The sequence below is a fragment of the Branchiostoma lanceolatum genome, chromosome 3 (genome assembly GCF_035083965.1).
Source record: "Branchiostoma lanceolatum isolate klBraLanc5 chromosome 3, klBraLanc5.hap2, whole genome shotgun sequence".
Taxonomy (NCBI): domain Eukaryota; kingdom Metazoa; phylum Chordata; class Leptocardii; order Amphioxiformes; family Branchiostomatidae; genus Branchiostoma; species Branchiostoma lanceolatum.
In genome coordinates, this window is record NC_089724.1 from 24,998,002 (window position 1) to 25,022,340 (window position 24,339).

At 42.2% G+C, this 24,339-nt stretch overlaps 1 protein-coding gene and 1 long non-coding RNA gene across 2 annotated transcripts; both read right to left on the bottom strand.

The window, feature by feature from the left end:
- Positions 1 to 362: 362 nt before the first annotated feature.
- LOC136429464 (fibroblast growth factor receptor 3-like) lies at positions 363 to 12,865 on the bottom strand. Its single transcript, XM_066419294.1, has 15 exons — positions 12,746 to 12,865; positions 12,544 to 12,625; positions 11,947 to 12,075; positions 11,647 to 11,824; positions 11,245 to 11,360; positions 8,523 to 8,645; positions 7,954 to 8,123; positions 6,965 to 7,157; positions 6,673 to 6,783; positions 5,602 to 5,774; positions 4,457 to 4,576; positions 3,831 to 3,910; positions 2,957 to 3,097; positions 2,256 to 2,346; positions 363 to 1,625 (listed from the first exon to the last, which is right to left on the bottom strand). The coding sequence occupies exons 1-15, from the start codon at positions 12,863 to 12,865 to the stop codon at positions 1,560 to 1,562; spliced, it is 1,893 nt and encodes a 630-aa protein (XP_066275391.1). The 3' UTR covers positions 363 to 1,559.
- A 1,686-nt stretch (positions 12,866 to 14,551) lies between these two features.
- On the bottom strand, positions 14,552 to 23,982 carry LOC136429323 (uncharacterized). The gene is made up of 4 exons (XR_010754736.1): positions 23,865 to 23,982; positions 16,100 to 16,170; positions 15,092 to 15,200; positions 14,552 to 14,678 (listed from the first exon to the last, which is right to left on the bottom strand). It is a non-coding gene; the product is annotated as an uncharacterized lncRNA (long non-coding RNA).
- Between the last annotated feature and the right edge of the window lie 357 nt (positions 23,983 to 24,339).

Here is a 24,339-nt window from a genome sequence, read left to right on the forward strand (position 1 = left end):
TTGAAAATATTTTAACATTTGCAGCTAGAGATTTTAACCAGAATTGTCATCTGGGAATTAAGTGAGATTCTGTTCTTTTTCTTATTTTCACATTCAAACAGGTGGTACTTCTTTTGTTGTGCCTGTCTGTGTACTAGTGTGTGTGTGTGTGTGTGTGTGTGTGTGTGTGTGTGTGTAACGCTCGTGTGTGTGCATGTAAGCGCGCACGCGCGTGTGTGTATGTTTGTCAGTAGGTATTTCTGTTTGTATGTGTATGCGTACTTCTGTCTTTCAGTTTCTGAACCATTTTGCATGTATGTAATATCAAACTAGACGTCCCAATAATTTCGCCAACAAACCTTGGAGAGAATGCTCTGATTTGCATACTTTATTATCTTTTTACCTGCGATGGTTGGGAAGCGCTTAGATCGTAGAAATTCTCTTGCTTATTTACCGATTACTACAAACACAATAATTGTATAACTTTATACATGTATGTAGTAATATCTCAGTAAGCGTTAAAACAAATGATACAATGTTATTGCGTAGCTAAAAAAACGACCTTAAATTGTTACAGCCTTGCTTGTACATGTTGTACATCATCATCATCATCATCATATATTGTACAAATGTGACTCTAAGATTTAACAGGCATGTCGGGTTTCATTACTCTACTGGTATCACAATCTAATCCGAGGGTCGGCTGAAAAACACAAGAGCCTTTGTTATAAATTACCAGTACTGTGTGGATAGAATGCGTTACAGTTCAGGAAAGCCCCTTGTACACACAGTAGTGGCTTAGTACAAAATCGTTGAGAAGGTGCGCGTTCTCTGCGTTTAATGAAACGAGATTCCCGATTAATAATGTGTGTTGTTTTGTTTTTCCCTTGTATCACAAGGAGTCGTCTTTCTTTCTTTCTTATCTAATAGCTGTGGATGTATATATGATTATTACATTGTGCACATCTCTACGATTAGTGACATTATATTTATGTCATTAACGTCTACGTATATATCGATCTAAACATACAACTATACCCTATCATTCCAAAGGCATAATTATAACTACCAGAAAAGCAGAAGATAACCATGAACCTACGTTTGATATTTTCTCCTTTTTTCCTCTAAAGATATGTTTTGATCGAACTATTGCTTAATCACGGCCCTTGATAACCACTGTTAAAGTATTATCAACAAGCCGCCATTCTAACAAACGTGCAGTACATTAGAATATGAAGTAAATCTAAAGTAAGCAAGCGCCTTTTGCGATGAACAAAACTTTGGACACAGATTAGAGCCAAGAGCAGTTTGCTGCAATACATGTTTTCGTGAATATAACATTATGCAAGTATGCACTGAAATCTGATTATCACCATGTGAAGACTTTCATAAATCAGTTAAGTACTTTGCGATCTTATGCCTTGAATACATCTTAAAGATCTGTACATGTTAATAAGTAAAAAGGGAAAACGTAAATAAAGAAATATCATTATTAAGACTGGACCATCAGTTCCTGTAGAGATCAATGGTTCTGTCCAGACTGTCGTCATCCTGATCTCGTACCGAAGTCCAATGTGGTCTCACACCGGAGTGACTGGTGCTCCGGCCTCGATCGCCGCGACAGGGACATTGAAATAGAAGAAGCCCTAGCAAGGAACATAGACACAACATCGTTAAAACGACATCATATCGTGACAGTGGCGTCGTGGTCTGAACAGATTAAGGATGATGTCATTACCTAGAATATCATTCATTTTTAAGATTCTCTGAACAATATTTTCCTCACTTATAGCTGGTTAATCCGGAGTAAGATGGTACAGTAGTAAGAGATTTTGAGGTTCGTAGGATCAACATACACAGCTAAAGAAGTACAAGAACTATAATATCTGAACTAGCCTCTACCAGGCCCCGCTGATCGCTGGAAAAATAGTAGAAATCGGCCAAATAGAGTGAATAGTATGCCAAGGGCAGTGCGCTATGTAGGGAAGGTCGATAGGTTGGATCCGTTGGTCGCCTATTGACCTTCCCTGCATAGCTGACTACCCTTGGCATATTATTCACTCTATTTGGCCGATTTCTAGTATTTTGCCAGCAATCGTATCAATGGAGCCTGGTAGAGGCTATATCTGAACGATTATGGCAAAGATCTACTAGCAACAATCCGTGCAGATCCCATATTTAAGCCGAGCCATCATTGCCAGAAGAAGTAAGTGGTCACTATTCCTAGAAGAATGACTCAAACCTCCTGAAACACAACAGAAGAAAAACAAACTTACATTCGGATCTGCCTCCAGTTGTTTCCTGACAGTTGCGGCGTCCGGCCTGTTCTTCTCGTTAAACTTCCAGCACTGCTGCATCAGTCGGTATCTGTGTGAATGGTGAACAGGATGGATGTCTACTAGGCCTTTGACCTGTATAAGGATTTCTAAATCGTATATAATGACGGGCCACCGGCGTATAATAATCAACTATATAGTCATGATACAGCTATTAAAGGTTTATCTCTATGTTATGATTAACGGGGTGAATATTCGCGCCTAAACGTAACATGTCTGATTCATATGATGGTGCTAAACGAATTGGAATTTTTACACTTTAATAACATATGCTATGAGGGCTACTGGGTGAAAGAATTATGATTCCCATCATACAGTATTAAGTGCAAAGCGGGCACAAACGCTATTTGAACTTAGAGTTTGATTAAAAGTTACAATCAGAGTAGCTTTGAACCAGACTACTGGGTATACGCGGATCAAATTCACAAAGGTGCTAAACCCAGAGGCTCTGTTATAATAGTCAAGTAAAGAACAGTGACAACAAAACTAAAGTACAAACCGAAGGTGGCAGAAGATATGTAGCGTCATCAACGTTAACATCAAAGAAACCCCCCCCCCCCTTCCCATCCCTCCTGTGATCAACATTACATAAACTCCGGTCCCTCCCACACCACCTCCATTGTCCACCATCCCAGCCGTACCTTTCTTCTGTACACAGCCGAGGCTGGGGGAGTCTGAAGTGGTTACGCAGAGCATCGTATATTCTGTCTGCACCGTCCATCCCAGGGTACGGCGTACGACCGAGCTGCGCCACTTCCCACAACAGGACCCCAAAAGACCATCTGGCAAGTAAAAACAACCTTTACTATATATATATGCTTCGCAATGTTTAAGAACAAGAAAAGGTGCAGTCAGTATCACCTTGCTGTTTGCTGCAATAGTATTTCTTACTATGCTGACCATCGCCAGTATCCTAATCTTCACACGTGTTCCTGATATGGTACTGGAACAAAAATCCAGGAGGAATTAAATTATCACGACAACATGACAGGGAAGAACTTTGGGTGAGACCACAAAAGGACAGAGAACCTTAAAGGGCGTATTTTCTTTTTCAAAAGCTAGTTTGTGTTTGTTAGGCTACACCAAGTAATTTTTATGGATGACGTCCGCGCGCGCATTGATTTTGGTCTGTTCCCAGAAAAAAAAAAAAATTCCGCTTCCTGTAACTATGACGAAAAAGTTACGACAGTGCCGCAAATCAATGGGATATGGAAAGAAACAGGACAGGACAACAACTGCTGTTCAACTTCAACTGATTTATTCAAATTATTGCTCTTTTCACGATGAACAGAATAATTGTTAGTTGTTACACTGTGTTCTCTCATTCAATTTGTGTCCTAACATGTGTCGTCAACTTTTATATTTCAAATCTAGGCATATTGTTTTTTTCGGCCCTTCTTGTTTTTTTTCGCGCTCTCGCATTAGATTTAGGGTCTCCAAAGGACGTCATCCATAAAAATTACTTGGTGCAGCCTTATGTAGAGACGTGTGGAGCGACGTGCTCAACATACTCACACGTCACTCTTGGGTGTGAACGTAGCCTCGTTCTTCAGACCCTCCGGTGCCATCCACTTCAGAGGCAAGAGGTCGTTGCCCTGGATGAAAAGAGAGAAACTCTCAGAAAAAGATAAAGGTTTTGTAATTTCAGCTGAAAAGTGTTGTACATTTATCGTTTCTTACATTACAGTTCAAAATGGAGAAGATCATTAAGACTGGTGGCAGAATCCACGGGACGGTCGTCATGGGTATGTAGAACCTGATTTGACTTGTCGACTATTGTTGGTTTCTTCGCTTCTTTCTTTCTTTTAAAAACTTGTTCTTATGAATGGACACACATATAGGAAATCCTATAGAAATGTACTATAGCATATTCAGGAAGAGGGTCTTAGAAAAATACATACATTTAATCACGAAAACCTCCTGTTATACTGAAAAGCCAAAAACTTTGACCGACCTTGGAAATCATGATCCTACCTCCAGCTGTTCTTCTAGCTCTAAAAGTTGCTTCAAAATTTTCGATGAAAAACGACACATTTTTAGGATGACAAAGGGACTTATTTCGTTCATCTGCGCAGCACTCTACCGAGCTGAGCAGCCGTGACGTCTACAGTTAGAGTATTATTGACGTCAGTCCGACCTACCTTCTCCTGTCGATGGTACCCAACAGCGTACGTGTCCCGGGCCAGCCCGAAGTCCCCGATCTTGGCGGTTCCCCTTCCACAAACAAGGATGTTTCGGGTCGCGATGTCTCGGTGAACAAGCTGCGCATGAATAGAAATGACCAAGGCATGTCATCATAATATTTAGGACAGAAGGGCAATGGTCAGTGATAATATATACTTACTGTGTTCGAAAACGTTGATCTGAGATCTGTAACGACGTATCATTTTGACCAATCAGGTTTCTTGAGAAGTCATTTTGGAAAGAGGGTCGGGAAAAATTTAGAAGTAAAGCAGGTCGAACTCGAAGCGTAATGACGTTTCTACAGATTGTAGGTCTTGCTTTTAGGCGAGCACCAATCGGTTCACCGCTACTCTTCCCCATATATGTGTTGGGTTTTAGAAAACGCCTACGGATAACGCCGAAAGGACGAATACGAGCCGTAACAAGAGTTGCTCGGACCTACGCCGAATTTGACCCATATGGCAAAGCGCCACAGAGACACGTCTCGGTAGTTGGCTGTAAAGCTGTTTTTAAAGGGAGGCTAAACTTAAATTTGAAAAGTCTACTATACTTTGCTAAATACACCCCAAGTCCTCACTTGCTTTACATAAACCCGCCATAGTTCAGGGCTCTCCCGTCTTTTGCAACTTGGGCCGTTCTGACGGCTACTCGCCAGATGATCGAATTAATCAATTATAAGGTCACAATGTGTGACGTCAGGTCTCGGCATTTTCAAACCAAAGTGAATACGGCTTTTCGATCTGACTTTCCTGAAGATGGATTTCGAGGAATTTTCTGACGAATTCGAGGGAATCGAGGAGATAGTGAGCCTTGAATTTGGAAAATTCCTCGAAATCAATCCTCAGGAAAACCAGATCCAAAATCCTTGTTCATATTGAATGGGAAATGCCGAGACCTGACGTCACATATTGTGACCTTACAATTGATTAATTCAATCATCAGGCGAGTAGCCGTCAGGACGGCCAAAGTTACAAATGACGGAAGAGCCCGGAACTGTGGCGGACTTATGTAAAACAAGTGAGGACTTGACTTTGAGGTATATATAGCAAAGTATAGTAGATTTTTCAATTTTAAGTTTAGCCTCTCTTTAACAACATCCCACCCTGCTGCTCGCCAGGTGCTCCAGCCCGCTGCAAACCTCAACCATCATGGTCTCGAAGATGTGCCGTTTGTTGGACAGAACGGCCATGTTGGTTTTGGACTCCGCACGTAGCGTCCACAGCAGGTGAAGAAGACATCCGTGCTCGGCATATTCCAGCACCAATTGTAGGGGGCCTGTAGTAAAGCAAACCCTCTGATCGTCATGCACGTACTGGGTACAAGATGTCATGTACATGTAACAAACTTTCCATGTTTACAGCACTCTTTTCAGACTTGAGTTTACAAACAACTGCTTTGCCAGAAATGAGTCAGATTTTCTCCAAACAGATGTAAGGATCCAACTCAGTCCCAGCGTTCTTGGCAACATTCAGTAGGTCCTTCTAAAATTGCACCTTTTTAACTTTCGGCATGTGGCGGGTGAACCGGGAGTAAGGGAGTTCTGTCCCTGGTGCTGAATCTGCATAAAAATTATGTTATGCATGTCGTTCCCTTCCAATAGAATACTTGCAGACCAATGCGAGGTATAGTCAACAAGACGCATAAAATGTTCGTTCGCTAGTTTCATTTGTTTGTATCCTTGTATTGCCTAGTGACACATAGAGCAAACAGGCCCCCTAACAGGGTATATTTTTGCAGAGGGGGGGGGGGGGTGATAGCCCCTCCGCTTTATTGTGATCGAGGTAGCTCCTAAATCAAACACGGGGCCCTCACGCTACGCCCCGTCCATAAGACGGGTGCAGCCCCAACGGAGATGCCCTTACCAGGATTGAACTGAGGCCTCCAAGTTACCAACTGATTGAAAACCAGGAGCTCAACAGTGAGGCTCGTACATGGTGAGCTACAGGGACATCCCTAGAGTAAAGAGTTAAAGAGGTTCAATACTAAAATACGCAAACGCCGAGCGGGATTCTTACATCTGTTCGGGAGTTGTTATTAAAGACAGTTTTAACGGCCATTTATCTACTTGATAAGTACATGACAACATCGACAGGCATCCTCTGCACATCTTTCAGTGGTACAGCACTGAGTAGATACACACGGACACATAAACAACATAGTGATGCGATCTGACCGTCTCTAAAGCAGATGCCTTTCAGCCCTATGACGTGGTCATGGTCACCGCACAACAACATGATACAGGTCTCCCTCAGAAGAGCTGTCCTTGCGGTTGTTTCTGCGTCGTCTGGACATGTAAAATAATCAAGAAAACAGCAGATTTTCCATCTTGATTCATCATATTAAACGGTAGTAGTGAATAGGTCTGCTAGTTAATTTGCACGTGTGTGACTACACTTCAAAGTGACTGTTTTATGTCTTAATATCTTGCATCTACCTTCATAGCTAGCTAGCTATAGTTAAACTACCTTTCAGTTTCTTGACAGCCACCACCACATCGCCTTCCTCAGGTTGTTCGAGCGTTGCCTTGACTACATGCCCAAAAGCGCCCTCTCCCAAGAGTTGTCCAATCTGCAGCCTGTTCCTGTCTATCTCCCTCTCCTTCAGCATGTCTATGTCGATACTGATTGACGAGGGACCTCGTTCCCGTGGCATCACGGCCTGGTGACGGTTGGAAATTGAACCGTGTGGAGGTGTCATTTAGTTTATTTCATTGTTGATTGCATGCCTCAGATGCGAAGTATTGCAAACGTTTTGTAACTTGTTGTTTTACTTGGACATCAAGCGAGACAAAGAATTTCTATTTTCTAACTGTGCAACATACATGTCCACAAAAGTAATGCTTACACCGTTGGGATTTTTAAAGTATCATAGACGGGGTTTTGTGCGTGTACGGAACGGTGATGTTTAGCATCAAAGCAGTGCTGGTTTTGATATAACGTTACGGATGTCATCCCCTAAGCAACCTAAAATTGACACAAGAATCAAGATTTGGGCAAAAAAACGTTGCGTTCATTATGTAATGTAAATTTTGAAAATAACTGAACACGCAGGACATGATATATCAAACAATAAATTGTCTACTTTTGTTCTTTCACATCTTCTTATTTGACTTCAGAAGACTCATGACTCAAAATACATTTTGTGCCATCATTAGTAAGAATTTGACAAAATAAGTACGTTTTTAGTGAGGAAAAGAAGTATTCTACGACATTATTATTACTTTTCCGATATTCTTGACAGTTTGTGTCAAATATTTCCTCCTTTTTAGCCCTTTTGTTAGATTTACAGTATGGCGAAAACTTTTTTTAATTGAACTAAAATTGATGCGCGCGCGAATGTCATCCCTATGATCAAGTCAGTTGAATATCGACCCAAACTTGATCAACCTCCACTGACAACTCTGACCGCATCATAGATCTGTAGAAAGCATTTGGATGGCAGAAAAAAAATATACCTGTAAATTCTGTCCAAGTTTGAAGACTTCTGGATCGTCGATGGTTCCCACGCGCATCCTTTGGTTTTGCCGGTGGAGCAGGAAGATGGCGATGAGGAGGACGACAACCACCCCGCCTGAGGTCAGGCTGATGGACAGTAGGGTGGACTGGGAGACTGCGTCATCGGGTCCTGTAACGGGTGGAGACAACACGTGAGTTTCATTGGGTTTACAGACTAGATTAATGCACATCGTGGTTAATGGTAGACTTGCCAAAACAAATATAGACGAGGGGGATACAAACTCAGTCACATCTCGCCACAGCGCCACTTAGCGGCGAGAAGTAGCTCAAGTCATCATCACCACAGGAAAGCTAGCAGGCGGACTACTAAATCGTTGGCAGGTAATTTACTTTCTTCGTGAAAACTAATATCCAGTTGGGGTAGGTTTCAACTGAATGTATGTCTTCATCTACTTGATTATCATCAGCTAGTTCTGGTGTAAGATGTAAGTTGCCTCTGGTGTAAGGTGTAAGTTGCCTCAACAAAAGCCGTTTGCTGAAGGAGATTCCGCTTGTGAAACTGACTTACTTGGACAACCCACGCCGTACACGCCTTCCTGACAGACACAGCCCAGGGTCCGGTTACACGTGGCCAGTCCGGTACAGTCACATACCTGGTCACACCGCTCGCCGTACAGGTTATCCTGACAACCTGAAATGTTCCACTAGCCAATGATTTTGTTTCTCGGTGGAACATTAGCCTGAGTGCCAGCCTTTTTAGCTTCCGTCCGCTACCCTAGCTCCGCTGCGCTACCCAAGCTCCGCTGCCGGCCAAAAAGACTGGGCCCGCACGTATCTGTAACGGCTGGGACGCGAGGAGCGGAGCTTGGGTAGCGTACGGAAGCTATAAAGGCTGGTACTCAGGCTAATGTTCCACCGAGATACAAAATCATTGGCCCGTCAGGATATAACAGTAAAACAACACTTACACAACAGCAATACAAGACTTACACAACAGCAATGCAACAACAATTTAGCAGTAAAGTGTCGGCGACAAAAGCCTGTGACAAGAAGTGGATGACTGAGGGCGTCAAACGCGCTATCAGGAAAAGGGCTGAGGAGTTCAAGCGGCATGGCAAGTCTGCTCGGTGGAAATCTTTCAGAAACAACGTTCAAACCAGCATCAGGCATGCCAAGAACTGGCACTACAGAAACTTCATACAAACCCTCAAACAGGAAAACCCACGTAAGTGGTGGGGCTCTGTTAACCTCGAACTTGGCAGAGCACAAGAGAGATCTAATAGTACCACCATTGAAGACGTGCCAGACCACGAGGTGGCCGAGGTTCTAAATCAGTACTTTGCCTCAGCGTGGTGTCCTGGAACGTCTTTGCACCTGTTCCCCCTGCAGTGTCCGACTCCATGCGTTGACTTGTGTTCGATCGGTGAGGTGAAGACTCTTCTTAAGGACTTAAACCCTCACAAGGCAAGCGGCCCTGATGATCTCCCAACATGGACTCTCAAGCATTACGCTGACGACTTGGCGCCAGTCATCACCCACCTGTTTAACGCTTCGTATGAGGAGGGTGTTGTTCCTAGTATATGGAAGGCAGCAAACGTTGTCCCTGTGCCAAAATCTAAGGGTGCAGCTAACGCCAGTGAGATGAGGCCCGTGTCCCTCTTACCCGTAGCGGCCAAGCTCATGGAACGGTGTATTCTGAAAAGACTACTGCCCTCTATTACACCTGCCATTAGAAACCAGTACGCTTACCTGAAGGGTTCTTCCACTGTCTTAGCGGCCATAAGGATGGTACACACGTGGCTGTCAGCCTTAGACTCAAGACGTCACGCAGCAGTCCTTGCTTTGTTCGCAGACATGAGCAAAGCATTTGACAGAGTGAACCATTCAATCTTCCTTCAACGAGTGAACGACGTGGTGACCAATCCACGCATGGTAGCCTGGATACAGAACTATCTGCAGGGCCGTACCCAGAGAGTGGTTGCTAACGGTAAAGTCAGCGAGTGGAGAGTACTCACTTCGGGGGTACCTCGATCAGGGAGGTGTACTGTCACCCTACCTTTTCCTCCTGTTCATGAGTACTCGAGACGTAGTCTACAGCGACACTCTTGATGTCGGCTACGCAGACGACGTGGGTTTGTCCAGGTCTATCTCCCTGGGGAAGGATCGCGTGGATAACAGGATGAGAGAGGAAGCGCTACAGCTTGATTCCTGGGCGGAGTGCAATGGCATGCTGCTAAACGGCAAAAAAAGTCAGTCTCTGTTGATTTGCTTCAGCAGAAATATTCCACTTTTGCCGTCACTCTCGCTCGGCGGTGAACCTGTACCATTCTCAAGGGTCGCAAAGGGCCTTGGGTTCATCTTCGACTGCAAGCTGTCATGGCACGACCATGTACAATCCCTCGTTTCAAAAGCATCGAGCAGGCTGCACTATCTCAGACTACTGACTAAACAGGGGTTGTGCGTGGCTGACCTGGTTCAGATTTACCTGTCACTTATTCGTAGCGTTCTTGAATACGGTCACGTTCTGCTGGTAGGTTGTAGCAAAGAACAATCGGACAGCATTGAACGTGTACAGAAACGGGCCCTCCGTATCATCTCTCTCGGGGGTAGGCGATCAGTTCCCAACCTACCTTCCTTGAAGGAACGGAGAGAAGCTGCTGCAGTAAAGCTCTTTAAGGACATGTTAAGTCCCGAACATCCACTGCATGATCTTGTGCCTCCTCAAAGACGCACATTTACTGGCAGGCAACTGAGGAACAAGAACGCGTTCACTCTCCCCAAGGCAAGAACTGACAGACTGAAACAGTCGTTTCTCCACACTGCAGTCAGACTTTATAATGACTCTATTTCCTAGCATTACCATCAGCCTGTGAGTTCGGATCTATGCTTAGTGTTTGTTAATATATTATGTATTTTTGTTTGTTGACATTCTGCACGTATAAGTTTCTTTGTAACAAACCTACGCAATTCAGGGTATATCATGTGTGTATTTCCCTGCCTATGTACGTTTGAGGAAGTAATAAAAAAAAAATCTGAAGTAATAAACTGCTGCACAACAGCTATGTACTATAGTTACATTACAGAAATACAACAGTAATGAAATAGTTTCATAGCAGCAATACAACAGTAATGCATCAGTTACATATAAGTAATACAACAGTAACAGTAACACGAAGTTCAGTTTCTATATCATTCCGTTCGTCTTTTTCCATCTGATGAGTCCATTAAACTCAATACAAACTGATTGATTGATTGATTGATTGATTGATTGCGAATATGATATGTAGTACCTGTTATTCGTATGTCGACCACATCATTGTATTTGTCTCCACTGACACTAACGGCCTCACACGTCACGTGACCCTCATACTGAGGTAGCAGGGAGCTGATGAATAGAACGGTAGAGCTGTGGAGAGAGGTGGAAACAAGTGACGTGATGAGATTTGCGGAATTATGTATAAAAAACAGTTTGTTTTTTTGGTCAGTGTTCTGGTTTGATTGAAGAAATCGACTTTTTAGGGTCTCCGTAAGTTGCTGAGAGGTTCCCCGTAGGCTGTGGAGAGGTTCTGCAAAGTTTCTACATCTTGTCGTTCTATGCCTTCGTACATGTAGATAAAGAATAGATTGTTCTGCTTTGGAATCAAATGAAAGAGACACTGGTGAGAAGTATGACGACTTTAAAGAAGCCTTACCTCCTGTCCTCAGTTACGTTCGGCAGCCTCCCAATAACAGAGACGTCGTCATCCTCGAAGAACCATGCGATGTTGGCGATGGGAAATTTGTAGGCTGTGCAGTTGAACTGCAGTTCCTGCCCGTACCGCAAGTCTGTCAGTTTCCTGCTTGAAGGGCTGATGCGAACTTCTGGATTTTCTAACAAAAATTGGAAAAATCTCATGAAGACAATCCAGTACCTAATCGAAATGTCAAAGGCAGAGAGCTGTTGCAAAACTCACGGGACACGGGATCAGAATCAGAACTTAGTGAGTGGCTACCTATGGTGCAGTTCCTTCCTCTCCAGCCAGGGGTGCACTTGCACGCGCCGTTGAAGCTGTGGCACGAAGCCCCGTTGTAACACTGACATCGCTCCATGCAGAACCGTCCGAACCGGCCGATTGGACAGGCTGAAGAAGAATTAGGCATAAGATAAATTTTTTTATACACAAATGCCGACGTTTCTAGATTACCAATAATATAGACTAAAATCTTTCCATGTCCATCACAGTCAAAAGTAGGATCATTGCAAACCCCTACCAGTAGATGGGATGCGAAGACTGAATATAAAACACTACTACATTGACTTCCTCTAGGTTGGGAAATAAAGCCGAAGATTCCATGTTTGAGGAGAGCCACACTCCAGCACTCGAGAACCAACTACACTTATTGACAAGGGTACCGGTCCATCTCGGTGTGAGTGGATCAACCCTATCAATCTGGTTTCACGCAGCTTCTACGTAACGTACGAAAAATTGTGCTTTATGACTTAAGGCGGTTTAACAATTATGCGATGACAGCTAAAGGCCATACAAGCATAATGCTCCATGTTGTATATCAACGCTGAAATGAGAGCCCTTTTAAAGGCTTGTTCTCACCTGTGACTATCACTTCAATAAAGTACGTTTTCCCGTAGGCCACACATGCCACCTCATTTAGGTAAGAGTTCTCTGCCCCTACCTGAAACATAGTTACAGCTGGTAACGTTATCACATGTGTACATGCTACTGTTTTCTGGTGGTCATAAATTTCATCCTGGCAGGTAGAAATGGAAGTTTCCGTTTGAAGCACACATCTTACCTGTACATTGTGGTATGTGATTTTTAAAACTCCAAGTGTTTGCTCCCACGGCACGTTATTATTGTAGAAGGGAACCCACGGCAAGTCATCAGGCGGCCAGTTGCTGTTGTGAAGAGGCATATTTTAGAATGTTAGAAAGTAAATTGACATGTTACGGAGCCAGTATACTTCATTTTTTAAAACTTACAGTTAGACGCTACTTAAGCTAGACTCGTAAGGAAATCTACTCCAGTCAGGACGTGTGGGGATACGTGCACACGTAGTCACGTTTGCGGCGCATTTTTCACGCCACAACGCCCCCTAACGGAGACAGATAGTTCCAGTCATTATATAATTACTGACACGAGGAAGACAGAATAAGATCGTAACGGCTGGCTTCTTGTATATCCATATATGACGCCGTGTTGGGTCTGATTCCTAAAAACACCCACAAAGCTACAAACTATGATTGTTACAGCCAGACTAATTTCCTCAATCTCTATACGTAAACTACACTCAGCACAAAAAAGTTTGGAAACTTAACTTTGGTCGATCATATCTCCGTTGTTTCTTGATCAATTTCAATGATTTGTATATCATTACAAAGCTTGTGTGATTCTATTTCCCACGATATCAAACTTAATATGGTTGTAAATTAATGCAACGAGCACCAGTCCTGCTTATGCGAGCAGGTCACATAAAAAATGTGCCCAGATTACCCTACAAATGTTAACAAACGCTCAATTCAATATTTTTTTTTCTTCTGCTGGTAGCACATGGCTTTTGTACGAGGGTAATATCAAACTTAAATCAACAAAACGCATTAATATGAAAGCCAAGGATAGTCTTCATCCAAAAAAATGCGTAAAGGGGCTTCAGTTATGATGAAGGTGGATTAATACTGAGGACACAAGCCATGCACTGTCACCACAGCCCGGCACATCCTCCTCATGCTTGTCACCAGTTTTGTTACGCGGCCCCTGGCTATTCTTCCACAAGGAGTCGTCGCAGGTGGACCAGTGTTGTTCTGTTGATCATTCTTGCATGCACAGCTCGCCCAAGCTGATCAGTGATCACAGAGTCTGAGACTGAGTTCGATTGTGTTGAGATCTGGGCTGCAGGAAGGCCATTCTATCCTCTGTATTCCTGCATCCTGGAGGTGGTCTGAAATGACTCTCATTCTGTATGGACGTGCACCATCATCTTGCAGATCTTGCATATTGCAGAGGTAAGGATCTTGGAAATGTGACTGGATTGAGAAAGGTGTCTCTATGTCTTGACACATCGATGTTGCTTAGGAGGATTAGCCTGGTTTTTCCTCTGGCAGTTAACGTTGTACTGCCCCACGCCATGACACTGACTCCAACAAAACAATCAGTCAGTCAGTATCTGTGCAACAGTAAGCGTGGGGTTCTCTTCGTTGCCCACACTTTCATTTACCCATCCAGCAGTCTAAATAAATCTACTCTTATCTGTAGCTGTGAACATGACACACACTGTTCCATTTACGATGTGGACAACACCACCACAAATGCGTTTGGCGCTGCGCTGAGTGTTTGACACTAGCATGGAAATTTTGGCACTTTTTTTCTACAACCCACTCACGTAAGCAGGCCTGGTGCTCGCTCCATGAGATTGCAATTGTAATGAGTTGGATATGATAGGAAAGGAAATTACAGAGGCTTTTCAACGATGTATAATGCATTGAAATTGATCAAGAAACAACGGAAATATGATCAACCAAAGTAAAGTTTCAAACCTTTTGTGCGTAGTTTAGTTAACTTGCAAGTGAATAAATGAATGAATGAATAATCATCTAACCTTTCGTCTTTTAGAAATGCTTGAGTAGTTGTAAGAAAACCACCGTGTGTTGGTTCACAAGTGAAGTCTATGTTTGGTGTCAGCTCGAAATCAAGGCTCCCGGATTCGATAGTTAAGTAAAACTCCAGTATACCTGGCCGACAACATGAAGAAATTATCCGTTAGATAATTTTTTTTTGTATTCCTACAAACCTTCTATCGAACTTTATTAGCTTTTATCATCATATGGATACTGTCAAGCTACATAATTTAAACAAGAAAACTACGTACACTCTGTCAGTACGGCATGACGCCGCTATAACGTAGACCGCAAGCACACTACAAAAAAAAAAGAACTAAGAAAACGTATTCCGTACATAACTTACCTTTATGATATTAGCAATAGTATTGGGCATGCTTTACATTTTTGTCAGAAAGAGTTGTTACCTGGGTTGCCAAAATGTATATAAAAAGGTGTGTATTCTCAAGGTTGAATGAAGGTTGACATTAAATACAGCATTTCTGATGGCATGATATCTGCTAATGACATAGTGAAACTATACTCACAGCCGCCAGGTGGAGATGGAGTTTTGTTGTCCGTCTTATAGCCATATGGATAGAAAGTCCATTCCACCAATACTATAAACCACCTGGCAAGCTTAACTCTAACAAATCCCTAGAGAAAGGGGAAAATACGTCATTGCATTGAATGTTCACTGCTTTTTACCGGTTAAAACACCGGATGAAGAAAGGATATATCAATGCGTAGCGCCTAGATTTTCCTCAAGCTCATCTTCAAAGCTGAGATGTAAGCTTTCTAGAACGTCAACTGTACCAGGGATATTCAATAAAGAATCTCCCTGACCCACTCCCGGTTACTGTATGAGGCTGAACTGGCACAGGAATAATAAATTAACTGATATACATATATCTTTATTTATAGGTGACAGACTTATTACTCCGGGAAGGAGTATTAGGAATGATGTTGTGCGCACATTTGCAGCTAGAACGCACGATCCCGTTGCCGTATTAGTATGTAACTTGGCATGTCTTCTACTAGGTTGCCCGAGATGATTCACGTTGTCTTTTCTTTTTTTACACCATTGCAGCTTTTATCGTTAATGTAATATTTTGAAAGCACATTAGACGGATGGATCAGTTTGATTTTGGGTGATTTCTTGATTGTTTGATTGAATATGATCTCTTTTCAAAGAAAAGCTGTGTACCTAGGTACTCTCAACACTATGCAATTTGATACATTTATAGTTCGACACTTGCTTCTTTTTTCTACATCTCAGTTGAAATTTGTTAGGTGCATGATTAGGAATTGATGTTATACAAGAAGTAAGAAGCCCAGAAGGATATATAAAGTGCTTTTGACATAAAAGCACTGTAAATAAAGGAATTCTATTTGTTAATTGAATTTTCACACATTATAAATAGGATTTGTCCGAAAATACACAACATCCTTCATTAATGAATATCTAATAGACACCCTTCCTCTCTATCATTAATAATGAAATCTGACTTTTATCTATGGAAAAGAAATCCCGACATTGTATTTTCTATCATTACCGCAGCTGTTGATCCGCCGAATTCTCCTGTTTGCGGAAAGAAGGTCCTTTCATCGAACACTGGCTCCTCCTCTGCATGTGAAGGAAGATGTGCGTAAGTTACACATAACAACGTCACATTTTGTTTAGTTGTTTCGCTGGAATCTATTTCTCCGGGAACCACTCACTTCCGTCTAAATAATCTCATTAGTAGCCTCTAGGGCAGGCATCAGAGTTGAGACTCTCCATTGGAGCCTAGCATAACAAGACCTCGTTAAAGTACTATCTAAATCTTAATTTAAAAAAATCATTCTCCACCAGAAAGTCACAATTGACTACTTTAAAACTATGCAAGAACGGTGGGGGGGGGGGGGCGGGCAAACTCCGAGAAAACCTGGCTCTATCAAAAAAAAACTTTCATCCCTTTTCTCATGTATTCATCCGTATGTCCCAACAACTCACATTTGTCCTTACGCCAAATAATCTGCTGAACTGAACAGATTTTGACCAAAATAGAACAGGAAACATTTACCTTCTCATATTTCAGTCGTATTGTACTTATCTGGAACACTTCACCTGTAACAATCCGCCGACACATGTACTCAAACCTCAGCATTCTATCAGTCAAGAAATTACTAGCTACTTATTAGATATCACAGGTAAACTCCATATATTCAACTGACAACATATGCACCTGGTCCTCTATCTGTAGATGTAATAACTGCCTGGCAACCTAAAATCATAACTTTTGTTTTTCTCTTGTTCATTTTTTGCATTGTATTGTATTGTATTGTATTGTATTGTATTGAATTGTATTGTATTGTAGTTTTAATATGTTTAGCCATACCTAGTATGGCTAAACATATTGTTTTTACTCATTATGTTTAGCCATACCTAGTATGGCTCAACATATTGTTTTTGTTCACGTTCTTCTTCTCCTGCCAAATCTTCAAATGGAATCTACTCCGTCATTTTTGGGCAAATACCCTTATGCGATTTTTCATTTCTTTCGAAACAGGCCTTAAAAACATTTTTATGCAGGTTTTTTGGGGCATTTTTAGACAATTTTTATGTTTTGGGCTCCTGTGCCCTGGTATTGCAAGCAAGTGACCTGAAATTCGGTACAAGGGTGCCTTGAACATGTCCCTACACGACTTCAATCACATTTCTGGTGTACATCACTTCAGAATGCTTCATTTTGGGGACTTTTGGACCCATTTTCAGACCCAAAACAGGCCAAAAGTGGTATCCACGTTCCATGTTCTATTTGCTGCTGGCCAAGGAATCCATGTTCTATCTAAGGATCCCCGCATTCCATTTGCTACTGGCCAAAGAACACTGTTCTATTTAGGTTACCTGAGGTCATATTGCAGGAACACACGCAAGCCTTTGCAGTAAGAAGCTCTTGGGGTCTCGCAGAACTTGTAGAGAGAGTTTTTGTACGGGTGATTTTGGAACAGTCCATTTATGCATCAGGACGGAGATTGTCGAAGTATAATGCTCTCGCAAATGTTGCCTTTCTACATGCAGTTCAAATTTCCATTTGCCCAGGTGTTATTTTGGGACAGCCCACTTCTTGCATGGGGAGGAGTATGGCTAAACATGCTGTATTTGCTCAGGGGCAAATGACGGCCTTTCTAGTGTTTCTTCTTCTTCTTCTTCTCCTGTCAAATCTTCAAATCGATTCATCTCCGTCATTTTTTGACCAAATGACCTGAAATTTGGTACAGAGGTAATGTAGGCAAAAACCAATGTGCGCCTTTTTCCTTTTTTTGATATTGACCTTGAAAGTGATTTTATTGAGGTTTTTAGGCTATTTTTAGCATATCTTGGCCTCCTGCGCCCTGGTATTTCAACCGAATGACCTGAAATTTGCTGTATATGTGGCTTGAACAAATATTTAAAGGACTACATTCCCATTTTTGGCATACATATCTTCAAAACGATTTATTTTGGGCTTTCTTGACAATATTTGCCACTTCTGTCACTTTCAATACTACATATGACCTAAAGGTCATTGACCCCAAGTGCCTTGCACCTGGCCTTGCATGCCTGTGAGCCTTGCGACCACCTGATTGGTCAATTGGGTTAATCTAATTATCTTGCATTCCTGGCGCAGGTGTGCTAGTATTTATGCCAAATATGGTATGGGAATTCCTAGGACATGTGACTACATGGCTTTGTTCACTCTTTTTTTAACAAAGATACACATCTCCAGTTCCTATGTATTAAACCAAAATAATGTGAAATCTGGTATGTGTCTGCCTTAGTCATGTACACAGGCCCTCATTCAAATGTTTGGCATACAGCCTTTCAAAACGATTTTTTAAACAAAGAATTTTTTCGTTTCGTTATTTTCAACCCAAAGTACATTCAAACAAAGGGGTGTCACATTTTTATATTCCACGTCACCGAGAGGGTGTTTGTTGCCTTTTGTTGTAACATTTTCGAAACCTTTGCAACAACCTAACTGATATGAGTAAATGTTTAGAACAGTTTCGAACCTTTGTTTGACTTTCGAAATATTTTCTACTGCGTTCCAGCATGTTAGAAACATTTAAATCGGCGTGTACAATATTGCTATAAGTTTCGAAACTATCACAATATAGATTCATCTTTTGCTCGTACAGTTTCGAACATTGGTTAAATGAGCCATACGAAAGCAATCTACACGTCCCTGCTAAGTAGCTGATAGCACCTAATGATAGACCAATAAAGACGCCTCACCGCGAGAAGCCTGGCAGGCGATCGTAGGTGTTTTGTTTACTTTCGCGGTATCAAAAATTTCCACGTGAAGAGCGCGGTTGGGTACTCCCAAAATCCTACTACGCCGGACAGAAAAGTTTCCATTAAATTTGTTAGAAATCTTGAATAGATCTAGTTTTCTATTGTTAAAAATCCGTTTCAAGGAAACACGACACACACCACGCTATCGGCACGGTACGGGGGTGTCGCCAGCCGAACAAATCCCCCGCCGCTCACGTTAACCCGCACCCGTTGTTTACGTTTGGAACTGAGGTGAGCTGAGAAACACAACGCTCGTTCAAACCTTACTACTAGTACCGTTGACTGTCACGCCCTTCGAAGCGGTAAAACTACAGTCCGAAGATTTCTGTGTGTCCTTCAACAACTACAGATAATCGAAGACTCGTCACGGCATGGCTAGCACAACAAAACAACGAGCGCGATCAGCTTCTGTACATATCGCCTCGGCAAAGTTTGGCGACAAGCTGGAAGTTTGCTTACGAGGAGGAAAGACCGGACATAAACATTTAACGTGATTATCGGGAAAACACCATGTTCCGTTAAACTGAGTGGTTAAACTGCAGTTTAGGAAATTTTGTAACAGAAAAAAAGTTAAATCAATGATTTTGTGAATGTTTATTTTAGCATTAGTTATTCCAGATATTTTCAAACTCCAAATTCTTCAACACAACACGGGAGATCGTTTCTCCTCAGACTGGCGCGACACTCCTGTCAAAATTGATTGATGATCTCTCTCTGCCGCCGACTTCATACATGATCAAAGGCGGGTGGTAGGCGGTGCGCGGGGAAACTTGAATATATAATGTAGCGAAGTGTTGCACAAGGAATTCTCACGCTGAGGGGTACATGAAATAATGCTTACAAAATAGACCTCTATGAATCGGGCTACATTCAGCAATGGTAGACGGATTCGGGGCATGCCGCGCAAAACACACGGTCTCACTGGGGACAGGCGTTTTGGTCCCGCACGTTGTCGCAGCGGTGCGTCGCCGCTACGCGATCGAAAGCACGCCGCTGTCTGTCTCGGACCAACACGCGTCTCCCGTGATGTGTAGCGTCCACCAGGCCTTCCTACATGTCCTACGTACGGGCGTATGGATCGTAGAATTCGGCAAAAAAGGAATGATTAGGCCAGTAGAGTCAGTCCCCGGTAAGGTCAATGATTCGCCCGTTTGCGCTAGCTTGTAACGTTAAATGAATGTACCCTCTGGTGGCCAAACTTCACTGACAAACTTTCTCCCTATTATCATCATGAGCTTGTGTTAGTCTGGTACTAGTGACTATTATGTGCCGGGAATGTTTATCTATCGCACGCCTTGGAAGGAAGTTCAACCATGATAAATGGTCGGCCGTTGTGAAAATTTGGAATCCCATGCTGTTGATTTTCGTGATTGACTCTGTAAGAAAATATATTTTCATGTGGTTCATTTTTTTGGGACGGACGCCGGGACGGGGTGAATTTTTTCTATCATAACATTTTCGTCCCGTTAGTAATGAAAATCGAATCGTGTTGCACACGAGGCAAAACACTAAAAACGTGGGTCTTGTGGAGTGTTTTGGAGCGGGAAAATGCCGGATATTAGCGGTGCCGAACAGTGTACATCGTCGAGCGCGGGTGACGCTCCGTCAAAACAAATCCGCTGGTGGTCTAGCGCGGCCACCGAAAATAGGCAGAAACACACAGGAGGACTTAGCACCTTCGTTTATGGGGGCAATTGTGAAAATCTTTTGTTACAAATTGTTCGAACATTGAAACATTTGGATAGATGGTTTGAAACTGTTCTAAATAAAGAGATTTTTGTGTAGTTACGTTCGAAATGTTTCCAAGGTATGTGAAATAAGTTCAAACATGTTATAAGTTTCAATTCTAATTGTTTGAACACTTTAGAACTATTGTGACTTAGACATTCTATTAATCAAAATAGTTCAAACATATTACAAATATTATATTAAAACCCTCTCGGTGACTTGGAATTGACTCAAATATGTTGTTTTTGGTCATTTCCTTCTTCTCCTGTCAAATCTTCATATGTATACTATGGAAAACTTCATTCTTCCCTGGGGTTGATCTTTTTTAATTCAATTTTGAACTGGGTTGATTATGCGCAAGAGTGTAATTTTCAGCGGATATTTTTTCGACTGGTTTACATGGACATGGCACGGAATATCCCATTCTTGCAAGGGGAGGATTCTTTAATTATTTCTTTCAATTTTGAGCTGGAATGATTATGAAAAAGTCCATTTGTTAGCAGAAGTGTATTTGTTAATCAACTAGAGTTCCACGAACACATATCTTCGCCGAATAATCAGGGGATTATACCAATAGTCAAGAGACTTGAAGTTTGGTGGCCTCTCCTGTCTCCTGTGCACCTCACGTTGGTAACATAATTTACCGGGCTCGTTAGTCCTGACTCCTGCTGGACACAACAAACCAGTGCCTCAGAAACGCGTGTGGTAGCTGAAACATCGATTCTTTGAATGATTCCCTTAGCCATCAGATCATTGGTGGAGGAATCTCTAATTTCTTCCATGGTCACCCAAGACGTGTTGCCAAGGAAGGACAATTTCTCGGTGACGGCAGTTCCCCTCCCGGGCGGTAGGTAGCGATGATAGGGTGGGAGGAATTCCGAACTTTGACCTCGTATGAAGACTAAATTGGAAGACAAGTTCGTTGTTGCGTTCTTTAGGTGGCTGAATGAAGTAGTGTTTCCCTATCAGGTACGACGTCAGGACCATCTGGTTGACGATAGTCCCTCACAGGGCCTGACCTTTCCTGTGTTTGTTGATTTAGTTCCGTCCCAGCGGGAGAGTAGTTTGGACGGTGGTAGTGAGATCACCAGAGAGCATCAATCTAATTTACACAGGCCTGCTGACAAGCAGGTGTTGTCATTGAATATAGGTCAACAAAAGGTATTTAAACGCAATCATAAACAAGCCTATTTCACCACTCAATTAGACCCTGATTACGATTTCATTCGTCTATATTTGTTAATCATTACCTCAATAACCTACCTGTCCAAAGCAATGCAAATTCATCAAACCCTACCCGAGTTATTCACCTCCAAAGGTAACATCAAAAAAGCCCACTGCAGTTCTAAGCAAGCCACTAGGGGGTCTAAACTTACATCAGTTACTACCTGCCCCAAGAGCTGTACACCACTTTAAAATCATTACCATAGCACTTGCATGAAATTTTACTACAAGCTTTTGGCGGATTGATAAACTTTCCTCATTTATTATGCAAATTATCGTCTTATTTGCATGACAAGTATTCAATTATGTAAAGCATCACCGAAACTATCCACATGCCATAGATTATGATAATACGTCAATCCCTGCTGAAGTTATTCGTCTCCAAAGGTATTAACAAAAACGCCAACTGCAGTTCCAAACGAGCAGCTAGGGGGCCATAATTCACACCACTCACTTGCCGTCCAAGAAGCTATATACTACCTAAAAATCATGAACCTGACGCCTCCAGAAAATTTGGCCTCAAACGTTGAAGCTCCGCTGCAGTACCTCATATACCCGCTATGAGGCCCATTATCGAACTTGACCTTCCTCTTTGACACCCCTAACTATCCACTAAATATCACGCACAGCCGTCAACAGCTCCTTGAGTTATGCTGGCGACATACAAACTCTCACACACACAAAGCCTACTGCAGTACTGTAGGAAAGCGCCAGATGAATCATTTTTAAACTTGACCTCTGTTTTCACAATCTCTTCCTACCTACCAAAAATCATTGAGATTCATCAACGTTTCCGTCACTTTTTTTGCCTACATACAAACACAGAAAAATTAAAAGTCCGCTGCAGTACTGTTGGAAAACGCCAGGTAAACGATTTTTGAACTTGACCTTCCTTTGCACAACCACTACACACCTACCAAATATCATGAAGATCTATTAAAGGTTTCCCGAGTTATGCTCTTGACATACATACAGACCCACACAACATCCGGCTCAACCGAAAACATAATCTACTCCGAGTTCCTCGGCGTAGATAATAAGTGGATATGGTTGTGGATTGGTCCATATTGTGTTGAGGTGCTACTGGAAGACTCAATTTTGGACTGGGTGATTCATTTTTTTAGTGCAAGTATTTTAGAATGGTCCATTGTTATTTTGGGAGAGTCCATTTTTTGCATGGCGAGGAGTATGGCTAAACATGCTGTATTTGCTCGCAAATGTTGCCTTTCTAGTTGTATATTTGTTGAGGAGCCGGCCCTGTAGAGAAACCAGGTTTCTGTTGCCGGCTCCTCACAGATTTGTTTTTAATCTGGAAAGCCGAATAAATAAATAAATAAGAAAGGCAATAAAACGCATTGCCATGGTGACGATTGAGTGGCTATATGTAAGTGGTGTTTATGATTAACATTTTCATGTTTTGACATATTGCAACTAAGGTGCCAGGCCGCGTGGCCGTAATGGTTAAAATGTGTCTACTTATTGTTGGACAGCCAAGAGACATTTGACATTTTGACTTTTCCACTAATTCATTGATAAATTCGAATCCTTGTTTCGAACAATCCTTCAGACAGGCTGATTGCCCGGAGTTCGATTCTGATAAATGCTATATCAGAGAGACAGCGCTAGTGGTTGGTCCCGAGTAGTAACAGATCGTTGACGGTAATTTCTAAACAGAGCCAGATGAGCGGTCAAGGAAACGGGCTGCCTAACGTGGCGATCAGGAATACAAATCTATATACTTTCCCCACAGTGTAATAGGCATTACTTTCCCTAAATCCCGAAAAAGAAAAAAAAGGACTTAATTATCAGAGTTCTTTTCTTGTATCAAAGAGGTTATAGGGGCCCATATAACCTTTTTGCTTGTACTTGTACATGTACAACGTCACGCATGAGTTCAGGTTACCGATACGTAAGGTCCTGCGGAGAGGAGCCCCTCGGCCTGAGGGCGTCGGCCTACATATTCAATCGTTAAAGACACTTCGGTCCGGGACCTCCTTGAACATCAGGTACCATATCTTTTGTCGGAATATTCTGGAAATACAACTCACCTTTTTCTCTCGTGGTAAATGTCAGTTCAAACTCTCTCCGCCGAGCCAGCCGACCATGGTCGAAAATTACTCGTAGCTGATTGCCGGTACTAGCAGTGGATATATCTTGGATTTTTCGACTCCCTAATAGTTCAAATACAACAGATGCAACACGTTTGATGATTTACAACATGAATTATGTTGTATTGATTCTTGTTGAGTTAAATTAATTAAAATTTATGCTGATCTACAAGAGCTTTAATGGCAGTTCTGTTTGCACCTTAGGTGGACACTCCTTTTCAAGATTCCTTAAGGTGTCCATGATTTTGAAGAATATGATTTATGTATACTGAGATTTCATTTCTATCATACCATTAAGTTATCATGAGTTATCGATTTGAACTGTGTTTCCTGATTGATAAGTACAATTAGCGATGCTGTGATTTTAGGTCCGTATTGTTACCATGGCCGATTGGAGACAAAGGGTAAATGAATA

Bases quoted from the DNA above. Each gene is read 5' to 3' on its own strand.
- LOC136429464 (XM_066419294.1), bottom strand. From the start codon at position 12,865: ATGCCTCTTCACAACAGCAACTGGCCGCCTGATGACTTGCCGTGGGTT. The intron at 7,158-7,953 runs GTATATTTTTTT...AACCGTCACCAG, and splicing joins AACTTGGACAGAATTTACAG to GCCGTGATGCCACGGGAACG. The intron at 5,775-6,672 runs GTCAGATCGCAT...GCTTTACTACAG, and splicing joins AGGCATCTGCTTTAGAGACG to GCCCCCTACAATTGGTGCTG.